Source organism: Salmo trutta, chromosome 8 (assembly GCF_901001165.1).
Source record: "Salmo trutta chromosome 8, fSalTru1.1, whole genome shotgun sequence".
NCBI lineage: Eukaryota > Metazoa > Chordata > Actinopteri > Salmoniformes > Salmonidae > Salmo > Salmo trutta.
In genome coordinates this window covers 31928568-31943758 of record NC_042964.1, presented here as the reverse complement: position 1 = coordinate 31943758, position 15191 = coordinate 31928568, and the positions used below count along the sequence as shown (strand labels likewise).

General features: G+C 44.2%; 1 protein-coding gene across 1 annotated transcript in view; it reads right to left on the bottom strand.

Moving 5' to 3' along the window:
• LOC115198695 (laminin subunit beta-1) overlaps window positions 1-8917 on the bottom strand; it is a 30207-nt gene extending 21290 nt beyond the window's left edge. Inside the window, exons 1-3 of the mRNA XM_029760853.1 lie at window positions 8753-8917; window positions 7862-8034; window positions 4941-5079 (exon numbers count right to left, since the gene is read on the bottom strand). Of these exons, the coding sequence (XP_029616713.1) occupies window positions 4941-5079; window positions 7862-8034; window positions 8753-8783 (343 nt within the window). The 5' untranslated portion in view covers window positions 8784-8917. The remainder of the gene's footprint in view (window positions 1-4940; window positions 5080-7861; window positions 8035-8752) is intronic.
• Window positions 8918-15191: the final 6274 nt, after the last annotated feature.

The window sequence follows — 15191 nt, the reverse complement described above, 5'->3', positions numbered from 1 at the left end:
GTGGGTGTTTGTGTGTATGTGGGAAAGCCAGTCCAGTTCCCATGCTCTCAGTCTCTTATTATGTTGTCCAGCTGCAAGTATGTGTGCGAGGGAGTGTGTGTGCATGTGTGTGTTACAGGGAACAATGCAGTCATGTCGTGTCGGCAGTGTTGTTTTACAGCTGTTTCTAACACCTGTTCACGTGAGCATACCTGTATATCCTCTGCCCTGAAGCCTGCTCTGATTGGCTGAGCTGTGTTGCTCTGTGATCTGCTCTACTCACCGTACCGCCCCCTTGTTCCCATGAGAACACATTTAGCACACACTGACCATTCTCTCACAGCTGGACTTCACCATGATACACACACACGAGCACACATGTTTGTATTACTATCCTTGTGGGGACCAAACAATTGATTCCCATTCAAAATCCTATTTTCCATAACCATAAACCTAACCCTTAACCTAACCCTAACCCTATTTGTTTATTTGGATTCCTATTAGCTTTTGCAGAAGCAGCAGTTACTCTTCCTGGGTTCCACAAAAAACATAACAAGTAAGAAATAATAGAACCAATATAACTAAAAAAGTATGTGTGCATTAGAGTGTGTCTATGTGGTTAAGGGCAAGGTGTGCTGCTTTGTTTTGAGCCAGCTGCAGCTTTGTTAGGTTTTTCTTTGGGACAAGACCAGAGCCTAAACAACTAGTACAGTTGATTTGTGTCAAAAATGCAGAACATCTTTTTATAACAGATATACCCCTCCCCATCTTCACAACAACTTTGTCAATATGACTTGACCATGATAAATTACCATCCAAAGTTATACCTAGGAGTTTAGCTTCCTCAACTTATCCCTACAGCCATACTATTTATGTACAACTCCAGTTGAGGTTTAGGTCTTAGAGAATGTGTTGAACCAAATACAATGCTTTTAGTTTTAGATGTATTTAAGACCCGTTTATTATTAATCACCCATTCTGATACTGACTGTAACTCCTTATTTAGAATTTCAGTGAGCTCACTGGCTTTGGGTGCTGACATGTAAATTGTGGAATCATCCGTATACTTAGTCATTCTAGCTTTGTGTAAGACCTGTGGCAAATCCTTTGTTAAAATAGAGAAGAGTAACGGCCCAAGGTTCTGCCCTGAGGGACACTGCACTGTACATATCTGATGTGAGAGAAGATTCTATCGAAGAACACTCTCTGGGTTCTATTGGATAAATAATTCTCCAACCATGTGAAGGCAGGTGGTGTTTTTTCCAATAACTTTTTATGATCAATAACATCAAAGGCTGCACTAAAATCTAACAACACAGTTCCAACTATCATCTTATTATCAATTTATTTGAACCAATCATCTGTCATCTGAGTCAGGGCTGTACAAGTTGGGTGCCCTTCTCTATATGCATGCTGGAAAATAGCATTGTATTTGGTCAAACACAATCCTCTCCATCACTTTACTAAGAACAGGCAGCAAACTGATTGGGTGTCTGTTAGAGCCAGCAAAGGTGCCTTTACTATTTTTAGGCAGTGGAATTACTTTAGCTTCCTTCCACGCCTGTGGACACACACACTCCCTTTAGACTTTAGTTAAAGATATAGCAAACAGGGGTGGCAATATAGGGTGTGTTTGTAAATTCAATCTGGAGCGCCAAAGCACAGAGTGCGTTCTGAGTGTTCGTAAATTCAGAGTGTTGTCAGATTGTCCATTCGGAAGTTCAGAGCGTTTCGCTCTCGGAGCGTTCAGAGAACATACTGGACGCTCTGGCCAAGGAGTAGGGTTGATCCGAGTGTTCTGACCTCACAACGGCAGTCAAGCACCTAAGCTAATTGGCTAACGCTGGCTAGCTTGCTAGCTACTTCCAAACACAAATGAGAGAACACCCCACTCTGACCATTTTACTTGCCCTAGCAGAGTTGGTTAGGCTGTTTTCATGTTATCAAGAGTGTTGGTGACTGTAACTTTGCTACTGGCAACAATTTAACTAAGCTTTTTTGCAGACGTTTACTGACACCGGCCATATTCAACGGGTGTTGAGCGTTTGTAAATGTATCAGTTATTCTGCGCTCTGCTCTAAAATCGGAGTAGATAGCCAGAGTGAATTTACGAACGCACCCATAGTCTGCTACCATTCTCAATAGTTTCCCGTCTAGGTTGCCTATACCTGGTGGCTTATCATTATTGATGGATAACAATAGGTTTTCCCACCTCTCCCACACTAACTCAATGTTGTCATTTCACTTCTGAGTTTTTCCTCTTTACTAGTGAAATAGTAATTGAAATGATTGCCAATATCAAAAGGTTTCGTTATAAATGACCCCTCAACTTCAATGAACGATGGAGATGTATGTATTCTGCCCATGATATCATTTAAGGTACTCCAAAGTCTTTTTCCATTGTGTTTTATGGTGATATAATTTCTTCTTCTTTTTGTTAAGTTTAGTCACAACATTTCTCAATTTACAGTATGTCAACAATTTTGTATGATCTTTTATGAATTACTTTAGGCCCAAACTTTGGCTTTCCTTGTTATTGCCACAATGTTATGGTCACTACAGTCAATGGAAACAGATATTGCTTTGGATGTCACATATCCAACACTATTGGTATGCACTCTATTTGGCTGAGCGATAACCTGGGTCATACTACAGGCATTAGTCACAGTTAGAAGCTTCCTCTTGAGCGGACAGCTAGTTGCTAACCAGTCAATGTTCTGGTCACTCAGAAAATAGACCCCTCCCAACAATTATAAAGCATTGCGCACATATTATCCAAATACTGACTCTTAGCACTTCGTGGCCTATAGCAGCGCCCCAAAAGAAGAGGCTTTAGATGAGGCAGGGGAACATGCAACCACAACATTTCAACAACATTTGACATGAGATCTTCTCTAAGCTTTACCGGAATATGGCTCTGAACATAAAGTATACAGCAACACCTCCCCCATAGGCATTCACGTCTTTTCCGTAGTTAAAGTATATGCATATATTGCCACTGCTGTATCATCTAAGGAATTAGCTAAGTGAGTTTCAGAGATGGACAGTATATGAATGTTATCCGATGTTAGCAAGTTACTGAGTGAATCCAAGTGAAGGCTATGATCCCTTATTGATGTCACTTGTTAAATCCACTTCAATCAGTGTAGATGGAGGGGAGGAGACATGTTAAAGAAGGATTTTAAAGCCTTGAAACAATTGAGACACGGATTGTATATGTGTGCCATTCAGAGGGTGAATCGGCAAGACAAAAGATTTAAGTGCCTTTGAATGAGGTATGATAATAGGTGCCAGGCGCACCGGTTTGAATGTGTCAAGAACTGCAGCGCTGCTGGGTTTTTCAAGCTCAACAGTTTCCCGTGTGTCAAGAATGGTCCCCCACCCAAAGGACATCCAGCCAACTTGACACAACTGTGGGAATCATTGAGGTCAAAATGGGCCAGCATCCCTGTGGAACGCTTTCAACACCTTGTAGAGTCCATGCCCTGAGGAATTAAAGCTGTTCTGAGGGCAAACGTGGTGCAACCTAATGTTTTGTAAACTCGGTGTATATTAATATGTGCTATTCTTAGCCATTTCCTTGATAGCTTATCTGAGAAAAAATATATACTGTATATGCGTGTGTGTGATGTTGGGCTGAAGATACTGGCCCTGAGGCTTGGCTCTCTCATTTCTCCCAAGCTTTAGGGAGGGAGGGTGGACAATGAGCCTGTTGTAGCAGATGTCCCTATGCGCTCTGGCAGCTTTCACAGCTGGGATCAGTTCTTTTCCCGCCTCTGGCGCACAGCTTCAGAGAAGTCCTCTTTGAGGAAGATGTTGATTCCTCTCAAGTTCTTGGCTCTCTCCAGAACAGCCATCTTGTCCTCAAACCTCAGGAGCTTGACCACTATCGGCCTGGGTCTGTGACCTGGGCTGGTTACATGTTTTCCAAACCTGTGAGCGCGCTCCACCTCAATCTTCGTATGATCCATCGGCAGCTTTTCAGTGATCATTTTCCATACTTTCTCCTCAGACTCGGCCCAGTTCTCATGTGAAGACTCTGGTATGCCATCCACAACGATGGTATTCCTCCTGGATTGTCCCCCTGGATCTGTTTTCCCAGTCGTTGCTAATAAGGATTCATGTTGATGTCATCTCGAGAGGACTTACAGTTTGTTGTCATCTTGCTGCAGGTCTCTTTCAGGACATACACATCTCACTGGGAGAACTGGAAACTGTTCTTACAGTTCTGAACCTCCCCCCGTCAGATCGTCCATTCTTTCGTTAGTCGAGTCCATCAGTATCTGGACAAAGCTCTTGAAGCTATTTTCCTGTTTGTTGTAACAACGGCTTGTAAAATCCTTTTTGTTCATTTAAAAGATCCTTGACCTGTGATAGAGAAACACTGTCCTCTCCATGACTTCCACCTTTGGCTTTGGACGCCATGGTAGCAATGTAGGCTAACGCTGGTACTCCACGCAGTTCCAGACAGGGCAGGTCACAGGGCAGATTTAAACAGCAACAAACAGCAGGGATTTAGACAGCCACAAGCCCGGGACAATCCACAGTCCCAGCCAGAAACCTTGCTACGCCAAGCAGCTCTTCAAACTTTTGTTTGGCAGGATCCCTGGACAGATATAGTGGTACCAGCAACCGAGGCTAACCGCGTGGCGGGATCCAAATTCAAAAGCTAGCTAGTAATCAAACTTTTTCAATAGAATTATTTTTCAGAGACTTTCAAAACAACAAACCGAGCTCTTCCTCATTCCACCCTCATTCCGCGTTCAACATGTGATGTCCACACTGTAACCATAATTGTAACACTAACCCTAAACCTAAACCCTAAGACTAAAATAGCCTTTTTCCTTGTGGGGACCGGCGAAATGTCCCCACTTGTCCTTATTTTATGTTCCTTATTTTACTAGTAAAACCAAAAACGTGAGCACAAACACCCACCCCTACACACACACACATATTCTCACCATTCTCAGACTGCCACCAGGTCTTGAGGCGGTTTGGGGCGAAGGTGGTGACCAAGTTTTCGATGCTGTGGCTGGTGGTGTGGTTCATCCTCTCATCATACTTCTCCCTGGAGTCACACACAAAACACTTCTTCTCCTCCTACAGAGAGAGGGAGGAGAGAGTGTCTCAGTACTGTGAAAAACATGATCATTCACCTAATTATAGAGCTACCACTCAGTCTGTCATCACACACAAACAGTATGGGTGAGTATGGGTAGGAATGGGGCCCTAAAGTGTGTGTGTGTGTGTGTGTGTGTGTGTGTGTGTGTGTGTGTGTGTGTGTGTGTGTGTGTGTGTGTGTGTGTGTGTGTGTGTGTGTGTGTACATGATTAGCTATTCTTGTGGGAAAATGTTGTTAGTCCCCTTGAGGTAAAATGCTATGCATAGGTGGTTTAGGGTAAGGTTAGAATTAGTGTAAGGGTTAGAATTACGTTAAGAGTTAGGGTTAGGAGCTAGGGTTAATTTTAGGGTTGGAGCTAGGTTTAGAGCTAAGGTTAGGTTTTTGGGTTAAGGTTAGGGTTAGGGTTAGGGTTAGGGTTAAGGTTTTGGGCTCCCGAGTGGCGCAGCGGTCTAAGGCACTGCATCTCAGTGCTGGAGGCGTCACTACAGACCCTGGTTAGATTCCAGGCCTTATCACAACCGGCCATGATTGGGAGTCTCATAGGGCGGCGCACAATTGGCCCAACGTCGTCCGGGTTAGGGTTTGGCTGGGGTAGGCCGTCATTGTAAATAAGAATTTGTCCTTGACTGACTTTCCTAGTTAAATAAAGGTTAAATAAATAAAAAAGGTTAGGGTAAGAGTATGGGTTAGGGAAAATTGGATTTTGAATTGTGTGTTCGTACAAGGTTAGCTGTACAAGACTGTGTGTGTGTGTGTGTGTGTGTGTGTGTGTGTGTGTGTGTGTGTGTGTGTGTGTGTGCGCGCGCGTGTGTGTGTGTGTGTGCATGCGTGTGTGTCTGTGTCTGAGTGTGTATATCCTGTAGTGAAGATAATAGTTTTTTCTACTCTCTAGGTTCACTGCCCCCCTTAGCAGCAGAAGGTTTGTCTGCTCTCCATATGGTTTGGCATACACACACAGATGTTGTATTTTCTTCCACACACACACACACACACACACACACACCCTACTCTGCACTGTATCTTCCTAACAAGTGTGTGTGTGAGGATTTCACAACCTTCTAATTTCATCCAAGCAGTTGCTTTCCAATATATCTGCACACACAAGTTTTAACTGTGTTGAAATGTGACCACATGTAACTGCTAAGTGGTCCAGCTTCCACTCCCCGTTAGGCAAAGTCTGCTCCCAGAATTCTTTGCACTAGACCCTCAGGCTCTTCTCCTCATCCCCCGTTCTCCTCCTCATTACAATGACTCATCCTAGAATGTTCCAATCTTCCGTTAATCGTCCCACAGCCCATTGGTAGATAACACCCCCTTCACATGGACACATTCTGTAGGCGTTCACCCCCGAGGGGATTCTGGAATAACGGAGTACCCCCGATCATGAACTCTCCCCTTCTCACCCCCCATGACAATCACACAGGGCGGCGATTGTGTGGCACACAATGCTTATTGTGGAGGGAAATGCCAAGACTCCCACGCAGCACAATACCATAGAGTCTCTTTCGTACACTCAAATATTACACTGTACTGTACTACACCATTACGTTACCACACCATTTTTGGAAACACAATGAAGTGTTATATAATATACCTGCTGGTCAGGTGTAATATAATAATAATCATCATTTAGCAGACGCTTTTATCCAAAGCGACTTACAGTCATGCGTGAACACGTTTGACTTATGGGTGGTCCCATCCAGGGAATCAAACCCACCATCTTTGCGTTGCAAGTGCCATGCTCTACCAACTGAACTACAGAGGACCAGTGAGTGTATAGATCATATGTGGCCCAGCCCTATTAGCTGCAAATGTAATGGTCATATTGTATCCCATTACCTACAGGAGGTGTAATTCCCCTATCTGAACCGCCTGGGACTTACCTCCAGGGTGAGTATAATACCCATCTGTGCCTCATGTGTTACGTCTAGGTGCAAAGCCTTTTGGGGTCCCTAAGCCCTAAGCGGGCAAAACATTTTAATGGCCCCCCCTCTTGACGGCTAAGAGAAAAAATATAATTTTTAATCAAGTAAATTTCCTGCAGTACACATTTTGCTATGGGGCGTAGAGAAAATGTTTTAGGCAATTCGGTTAATAACAAATTCTTATTTACAATGACTGCCTACCCATGGGGGCAGAGAGAATATTTTGCCATTTTATAACAAATGTCATGCCATTCTACTAATTTTGCCATGGGGTGGAGAAAAATATGCAGTTTTACAGCTAATTTCCTGAAATTCTACCCACTTTGCCATGGATTGAAGACATTTTAGCAGTTTTAAAGCTAATTTCTAGAAATTCTACACATTTTGCCATGTTAATATGATATCAGTGAGATATCATAATCAATGGGGGAAGTTCAGGGCCACTGGGCACGGCCCTTCATGCATGGTCAGTAATTCGGCCATGATTTGGGGGGAACCGTGATAAAAGTATAACGTTTTTATTTTATTTGGATTACATTTAGATTTTGTGTCACTGGCCTACACAGTACCCAATAATTTCAAAGTGGAATTATGTTTTTATACATTTTTACAAATGAATTAAAAATGAAAAACTGAAATGTCTTAAGTCAATAAGAAAAACTGCTGATGCACAACCAAATTTCGAAATTGCACCTTATGTATTCTACTATTCAAACTCTCAACAGTTGAAAGCAACCGCTTATGTCGGTCCCTAGCGGCTGCTTATGCCCACTGCCGGCCCTGTCTTGGTGTAGTGCACCTACAGTATCTGTGCCCCAGGTGTGAGGTGTCTTACCTCCAAGTGACCAACGATGCAAAAGCGCTCAGGCTTCTCAATGCCGCAGGTGGAGGAGGCGGTGAGCTTGTGCGCACGGCCGATTAGAAGGTCCCCGGTGGCGGGGTAGCAGCTCCCCTCAGTGCACACATCCCCAAACTCCGGCATCTGGGCAAAGGTGCGCCACCCGAGGGCTGAGCGACAGAAACAGCGGTGAGAGTAGCTGATGATGCCACACGGGCGAGCAAAACATGTCTGGAGTATAACTCCCCATGCAACTATTATGCTATAGAACTCAACTATCCCACAGTTAAACATCTGTACAAATGTTTCTATTTTAGACGTAAGAGACGTGTCTCTGCATTGCTATCACAGTTTTCCTTTAGTCTATTTCATCACTGGGTATAAAAACATAAAGGTCACAAGATATGCTTCTCTTCGGTTAATTTAACTGAAATCACATGGATTCGCTTTCCTATCGATCCCCGTGAGGTGACTGTTTATGAAAACAGGCTGCTATGTTCGAGAACAACATCGACGGTTATTTACTGTACAAAATAGCTTCTGTAAACGATAGCTAGTTGAAAATAATGTGCCCAAAACATCTTTAACAAGCATAGTGGACTGAGACATCTGACATGTATTAACTGTTGAACACATTTTAGATGTTTAAATAACGGCTTACAGATGTTCCTCATTAAATGTCCCCATGGTCCTGGATAAGTGAGAGTGAAACGTTACACTGGAATTAAACTCCTCTATTGGAACTCTTCACGTTTTACTTTTCCTCTTAAGACAATACTTGGCTATAGGCAACTCCTCAAAGGAATAGAAAATACTTTAGCTAGCTACCTGCGCAGTAGGACATTCACTCTATAAAACGAAACAGTCCCATGTAAAGACAATACTTACTCAAAAGTGATGCGATGTGCAATATCAACATTTTCGAGCATGAAACATTGATAATTATCCCTCGGGTTGTTGTCAGCAAGTCCTGAAGCAGTTGTGTACGTGAGTGTCTCTGTGTGTGTGTGAGCGAGTGGTCTCTGTAACTCTGTTCTAGTATGTCGTGGCGAGCTCCCAACTGTGCATCCCACGCGCTCCCGAGTCTCAACCCCCCTGGCAGGCTATGCAGGGCAGCGTGCTAACGAAGATAAGCGCGCCCACTTGGCGCACCACATTTAGCCAGGAATTTCATTAAGTACATCATATAAGTAAATTACTTATAAAGTCAATAGACTGATCTAGGTGTGTCAAATCAAAGTTGTGGTTAGTATGCTCAGGCTACTGAGATCATTAAGAACATATACAAAGGAGATGATTGTGGACTACAGGAAAAGGAGTACCAAGCACGCTCGACAGGGCTGTAGTTGAGCAGGTTGAGAGCTTCAAGTTCCTTGGTGTCTACATCACCAACAATCTAACATGGTCCAAGCACACCAAGACAGTCGTGAAGAGGGCACGACTAAACCTATTCCCCCCCAGGAGACTGAAAATATTTTGCATGGGTCCTCAGATCCTCAAAAGGTTTTACAGCTGCACCATCGAGAGCATCCTGACGGGTTGCATCACTGCCTGGTATGGCAACTGCTCGGCCTCCGACCGCAAGTCACTACAGAGGGTAGTGCGTACGGCCCAGTACATCACCGGGGCCAAGCTTCCTGCCATCCAGGATCTCTATACCAGGCGGTGTCAGAGGAAGGCCCTAAAAATTGTCAAAGACTCCAGCCACCCTAGTCATAGACTGTTCTCTCTGCTACTTGAGCGCCAAGTCTAGGTCCAAGAGGCTTCTAAACAGCTTCTACCCCCAAGCCTTAAGACTCCTGAACAGCTAATCAAATGGCTACCCAGACTATTTGCATTGCCCCTCCCCCCCTCCTCTTCTACACTGCTGCTACTCTGTTATTATCTATGTATAGTCACTTTAATAACTCTACCTACATGTACATATTACCTCAATTACCTCGACACCGGTGCCCCCCGCACATTGACTCTGTACTAGTACCCCCTGAATATAGCCTCACTATTGTTATTTACTGCTGCTCTTTAATGATTTGTTATTCTTATCTCTTACTTTTTTTAGGCATTTTCTTAAAACTGCATTGTTGGTTAAGGGCTTGTAAGTAAGCATTTCACTGTACGTTCTACACCTGTCGTATTCGGCGCATGTGACAAAATAATATTTGATTTTGTAGGTCAGACGGACATATGTGTAGCTCTGGAATGCATGGCTGCACATACAGTACCTGCCATGTTTCACAAGATCAACTTCATTGTTCTTCTGACTGACCTCAGAAGGAGAGTTGCCCAGCTAGCAATGAGGAATCAGCCCAGAAGTGACCCACTTCCGGGGGGCCGGAACTGATTGAATCGGCCCGGAATCTAAATGAATGACTGCCCTGAATCGGCCCAAGTACATCGGGTCATTTCCAACTACTGGGATTCAGCCGACTTTGCCGGCATCTTCCCAGAATCCCCCCCAGAAGCGGCCAATCACCCGATTTAGTCATTTAAAATATTACTATTATACATACAAATTATACCCATCCACACAAAAACATTTTGTGTCGGAGGAAACACCATACACCTGGTGACCGTGTCAGCCTGCATGCGCCAAGCCCGCCACAGGAGTCACTACAGCGTGATGGGACAAGGACATCCTGGCTAGCCAAACTCACCCCTAACTTGGACGTCGCCTCATGGGACTCGAACCTGCATCTGTAGCAACGCAGTTTGCACTGCGATGCATTGTCTTAGACCGCTGCGCCACTCGGGAGGCTTATCCACAAAGTTTTTAATGCTTATCAATTGCCTTGCACAAAGTATCAAAATACTAAAATATTACACATGATTCTTAAATAATTTCATTTAAATGTTAATTGTATTTTTTGATCACAGAAACAGTGAGGAAAATATGGACAAAATAAATAAATAATGAAATGTTAATTATATAAAGCAGCTCGTGTATTCATCTGCCAGAGTAGCCCCAATCGGGCCGAGTCCCAAGTAATACATTTGGGCCAGATAACTCTCACCGGAATCGGCCCAAGCTCAATCCCCGCATCCTAGCCATAAGTAGTACTGCCGAAAGCGGCCCAGACTCGGGCCACATGACATCGGCTGAGTCTGACTCTCAGCCGAGTGCCCCGACTCTCAGCCGGAATCGGCCCAGATCCACTGTGCTAGTTGGGTGGGTACTTTACCATGTCAAGCATAGAACTCCACATTATCCATCTCTGGCGGACAGAGGGACACACATATTTTCTGTGTTTGTAGTGGACTGCTTATTTAGCAGGTGGGCACAGATCGGTGATGGGTTTAAAATCATATTCTTGCAGATTCAATCCCCTATTGGGCTAAACCCTGGACATGCCTGTCATTGAGTTGGACAATGGACACAGTTATGACAAATGGCAAAGCGGCAGGTGCCCATAGTTACCCCTAGGTAAATGCACATAGCATCTCCCTGAACACTGAAAGTTAAAGATTATTCCCTTCGCAGTGTGTGTGTGTGCACAGGCTATGTGAGTTAAAGACGATTCCCTCCTCAGTGCTTTGCCTGGATTGTGTCTGGATTTTGAACTGTAAAATCAAGACGTGTTTATTCGTTTTATAAACACCCTATCCGTCAAGATCAATGGGGTTTATTTAAAAATGTAGACCAGGATTTTCCAAACTCAGTCGTGGGGCCCCACCTGGGTGCACGTTTTGGTTTTTACCCTAGCACTGCACAGTTGATTCAAATAATCTAAGCTTGATGATGAATCGGTTGTTTGAATCAGCTGTGTAGTGCTAGGTCAAAAACCAAAACATGCACGGGGGGGCTAGGGTCGAGTTTTGGAAACCCTGGTTTAGACTGCAACCTATGCATGAAACATCTCAGAGCAGGAGTGCTGATCTAGGATCAGTTCCGGCTTTCAGATCACAATGAATAAGATTAAATGGACAGGGGGATCCTTATACTCGATCAACACTCCTACTCTGAGACGTTTGGAATACAGCACCAGGACTCATCCATTGACCACCACTACATACGTACATACATTGCCCTCGTGTGGTATTTTGAAGAACTGCAAGAGACATGCCAAATAGCTCTCATGCTCTCAATAGCAACAGATATTGCTCATATTCTTCCTCTGATTTATTATAAAAATCATAGACAATATATTTCCAAATAGTTCCTCGTGAATCAAAAAATTGAATCAGTCATCTGTGTACTATGGCAGTTAGGTTATAGGCACAGGTGTTAACACTATTGGCAGGTTGAAACTCAGACAGTACAGTGAATGAGAGACTCATTCATACTAGGTCCTGGAGGCTTCTCGGGCGTGACATCACAGCTTGGCCTTAGGGACAGAGTCATGGCTGGGGTACAGGTGTTGCCGTAGAAAGCCAAGGCTCTTTTCCCGGGAGTCTTCTTGAGCATTGGTGTGCGGCTTTGGGTTCCCTCCCCACACAACATGATCACTGCAACACACAATCATGAGTTACTTTGCGAGTAAAGAATTGGTTATACATATCTTGGTTCAGGTGTGTATACTATAGGTGTGAGTTTTGTGTGTGTACAGTACCTTTCTGTCGTGTTTGAGGCACTATGAAGTTGCTGGCTCTGAAGTGGCTCTGAAGTGGTGTGTGTAGGGCAGCTCAATGAGGTGTCCAGCATCAGGACACTGTAGAATGGTCAGTAGGTGCTCGTTACCCGCTGTACGCATCATCTGGGCTATCTGCAGGTCAGAGGTCACATTCAGCGTCAATCACAATTATTGATTTCATAGGAAGCTTGTAATCGTGTTTGTGTGTGTGTGTGTACTCACGTCCTTGGCAGACTCCACTCCAGTTCCGATCATCCTCCCCGACGACCAACATCAATGGACACTTTATCCTCCCCATCTGTCAGAAGACACTGCAATGAGTAAACAAACCCACTGTGTGTGTGTTTGTGTGTTTTAACTTACATTCACCTTCTCTCCAGGATCGATTGGGATAGGCAGAACGATGTCTCTCCAGACCACACACTCTTCATCAAATCGGGTCTTATACCCATCCCTGGCATTAAAATAATTATGTTTTTAGTCTATATTTCTTCATTGGGCTGTATGTTACAAGCTTCATAATCACGGTACTTTACAGCTTCACTTCAAACAGATGTATTTATTTTTCATTCACAAATGGCGGTTGTCACTCACTCGTTCATCTTCGTGAACACTTCGTGGATGAACTTGTTGACCGGGTAGATGTGACTTCCGCTGATAGACACGCAGCATCTGGGCTGGAATACACACAGTATTTATTGTTTACACACAAAAAAACTCATAAACTTATACACATGGTCAGTCTTGGGACAATAAAGGTTTCTGAATCTGAATTCACACTATATACAGTGCCTTCGGAAAGTATTCAGACCACTTGACTTTTCCCAAATTTTGTTAGTTTACAGCCTTATTCTAACATTTATTAAATTATTTTTTCCCTCATGAATCTACACACATTACCCCATAATGACAAAGCAAAAACAGTTTTTTAGACATTTTTGCTAATTTACTAAAAATAAAAACGGAAAAATCACATTTACATAAGTATTCAGACCCTTTACTCAGTACTTTGTTGAAGCACCTTTGGCAGCGATTACAGCCTTGTGTCTTCTTGGGTATGATGCTATAAGCTTGACATCTGTATTTGGGGAGTTTCTCCATTCTTCTCTGCAGATCCTCTCAAACTCTGTCATGGTGGATAGGTGCACAGCTATTTTCAGGTCTCTCCAGAGATATTCGATGGGGTTCAAGTCCGGGCTCTGGCTGGGCCACTCAAGGACATTCAGAGACTTGTGCCAAGCCACTCCTGCATTGTCTTGGCTGTGTGCTTACAGTCATTTTATTGTTGGAAGGTGAACCTTCACCCCAGTCTGAGGTCCTAAGCGCTCTGGAGCAGGTTTTCATCAAGGATCTCTCTGTACATTGCTCCATTCATCTTTCCCTCGATCCTGACTAGTCTCCCAGTCCCTGCCGCTGAAAAACATCCCCACAGCATGATGCTGCCACCACCATGCTTCACCGTAGGGATGTTGCCAGGTTTCCTCCAGACGTGATGTTTGTTAATCAGGCCAAAGAGTTCAATCTTGGTTTCATCAGACTAAAGAATCTTGTTTCTCATGGTCTGAGTGTCTTCAGGTGCCTTTTTGGAAAACTCCAAGCAGGCTGTCATGTGCCTTTTACTGAGGAGTGGCTTCCTTCTGGCCACTCTAGCTTAAAGGTCTGAATCGTGGAGTTCTGCAGAGATGGTTGTCCTTCTGGAAGGTTATCCCATCTCCACATAGGAACTCTAGAGCTCTGTCAGAGTGACCATTGGGTTCTTGGTCACCTCCCTGACCAAGGCCCTTCTCCCCCAATTGCTCAGTTTGGCCGGGCGGCTGGCTCCAGGAAGAGTCTTGGGGGCTCCAAACTTCTTCCATTTAAGAATGATGGAGTCTGGGCATCCCGAGTGGCGCAGTGGTCTAAGGCACTGCATCGCAGTGCTAGCTGTGCCACTAGAGATCCTGATTTGAGTCCAGACTCTGTTGTAGCCGGCTGCGACCAGGAGACCCATGCGGTGGCGCACAATTGGCCCAGTGTCATTCGGGTTAGGGGAGGGTTTGGCCGGCAGGGATGTTCTTGTCCCATTGTGCTCCAGCAACTCCTGTGGCAGGCTGGGTGCAATGCATGCTGACACGGTCACCAGGTGCACAGTGTTTTCTCCGACACATTGGTGCTTCTGGGTTAAGTGGGTGTTGTGTCAAGAAGCTGGGTTGTGTTTCGGAGGACACAGGGCTCTCAACCTTCCCTCTCCCCAGTCTGTATGGGAGTTGCAGCAATGAGACAAGACTATTACTACCAATTGGATACCATGAAAAAGGGGTAAAAGTAAAAAAAAAGAAAGAAAGAATGATGGAGGCCACTGTGTTCTTGGGGACCTTCAATGCTGCAGAAATGTTTTGGTAAACTTCCCCAAGTCTGTGCCTCGACACAATCCTGTCTCGGAGCTCTACGGATAATTCCTTCGACCTCATGTCTTGGTTTTTGCTCTGACATGGACTGTCAACTGTTGGACCTTACATAGACAGGTGTGTGCCTTTCCAAATAATTTCCAATCAATTTAATTTATGAATTCACCACAGGTGGACTCCACTGAAGTTGTAGGAACATCTCAATGATGATCAATGGAAACAGGATGCACCAGAGCTCAATTTCGAATTTTCGACCTAAAAACGCATGCAAATAAGGTATTTCTGGTTTTAATTTTTTATAAATTAGCAAAAAATTCTTAAAACCTCTTTTTCATTTTGTCATTATGGGTTATTGTATGTAGATTGCTGAGG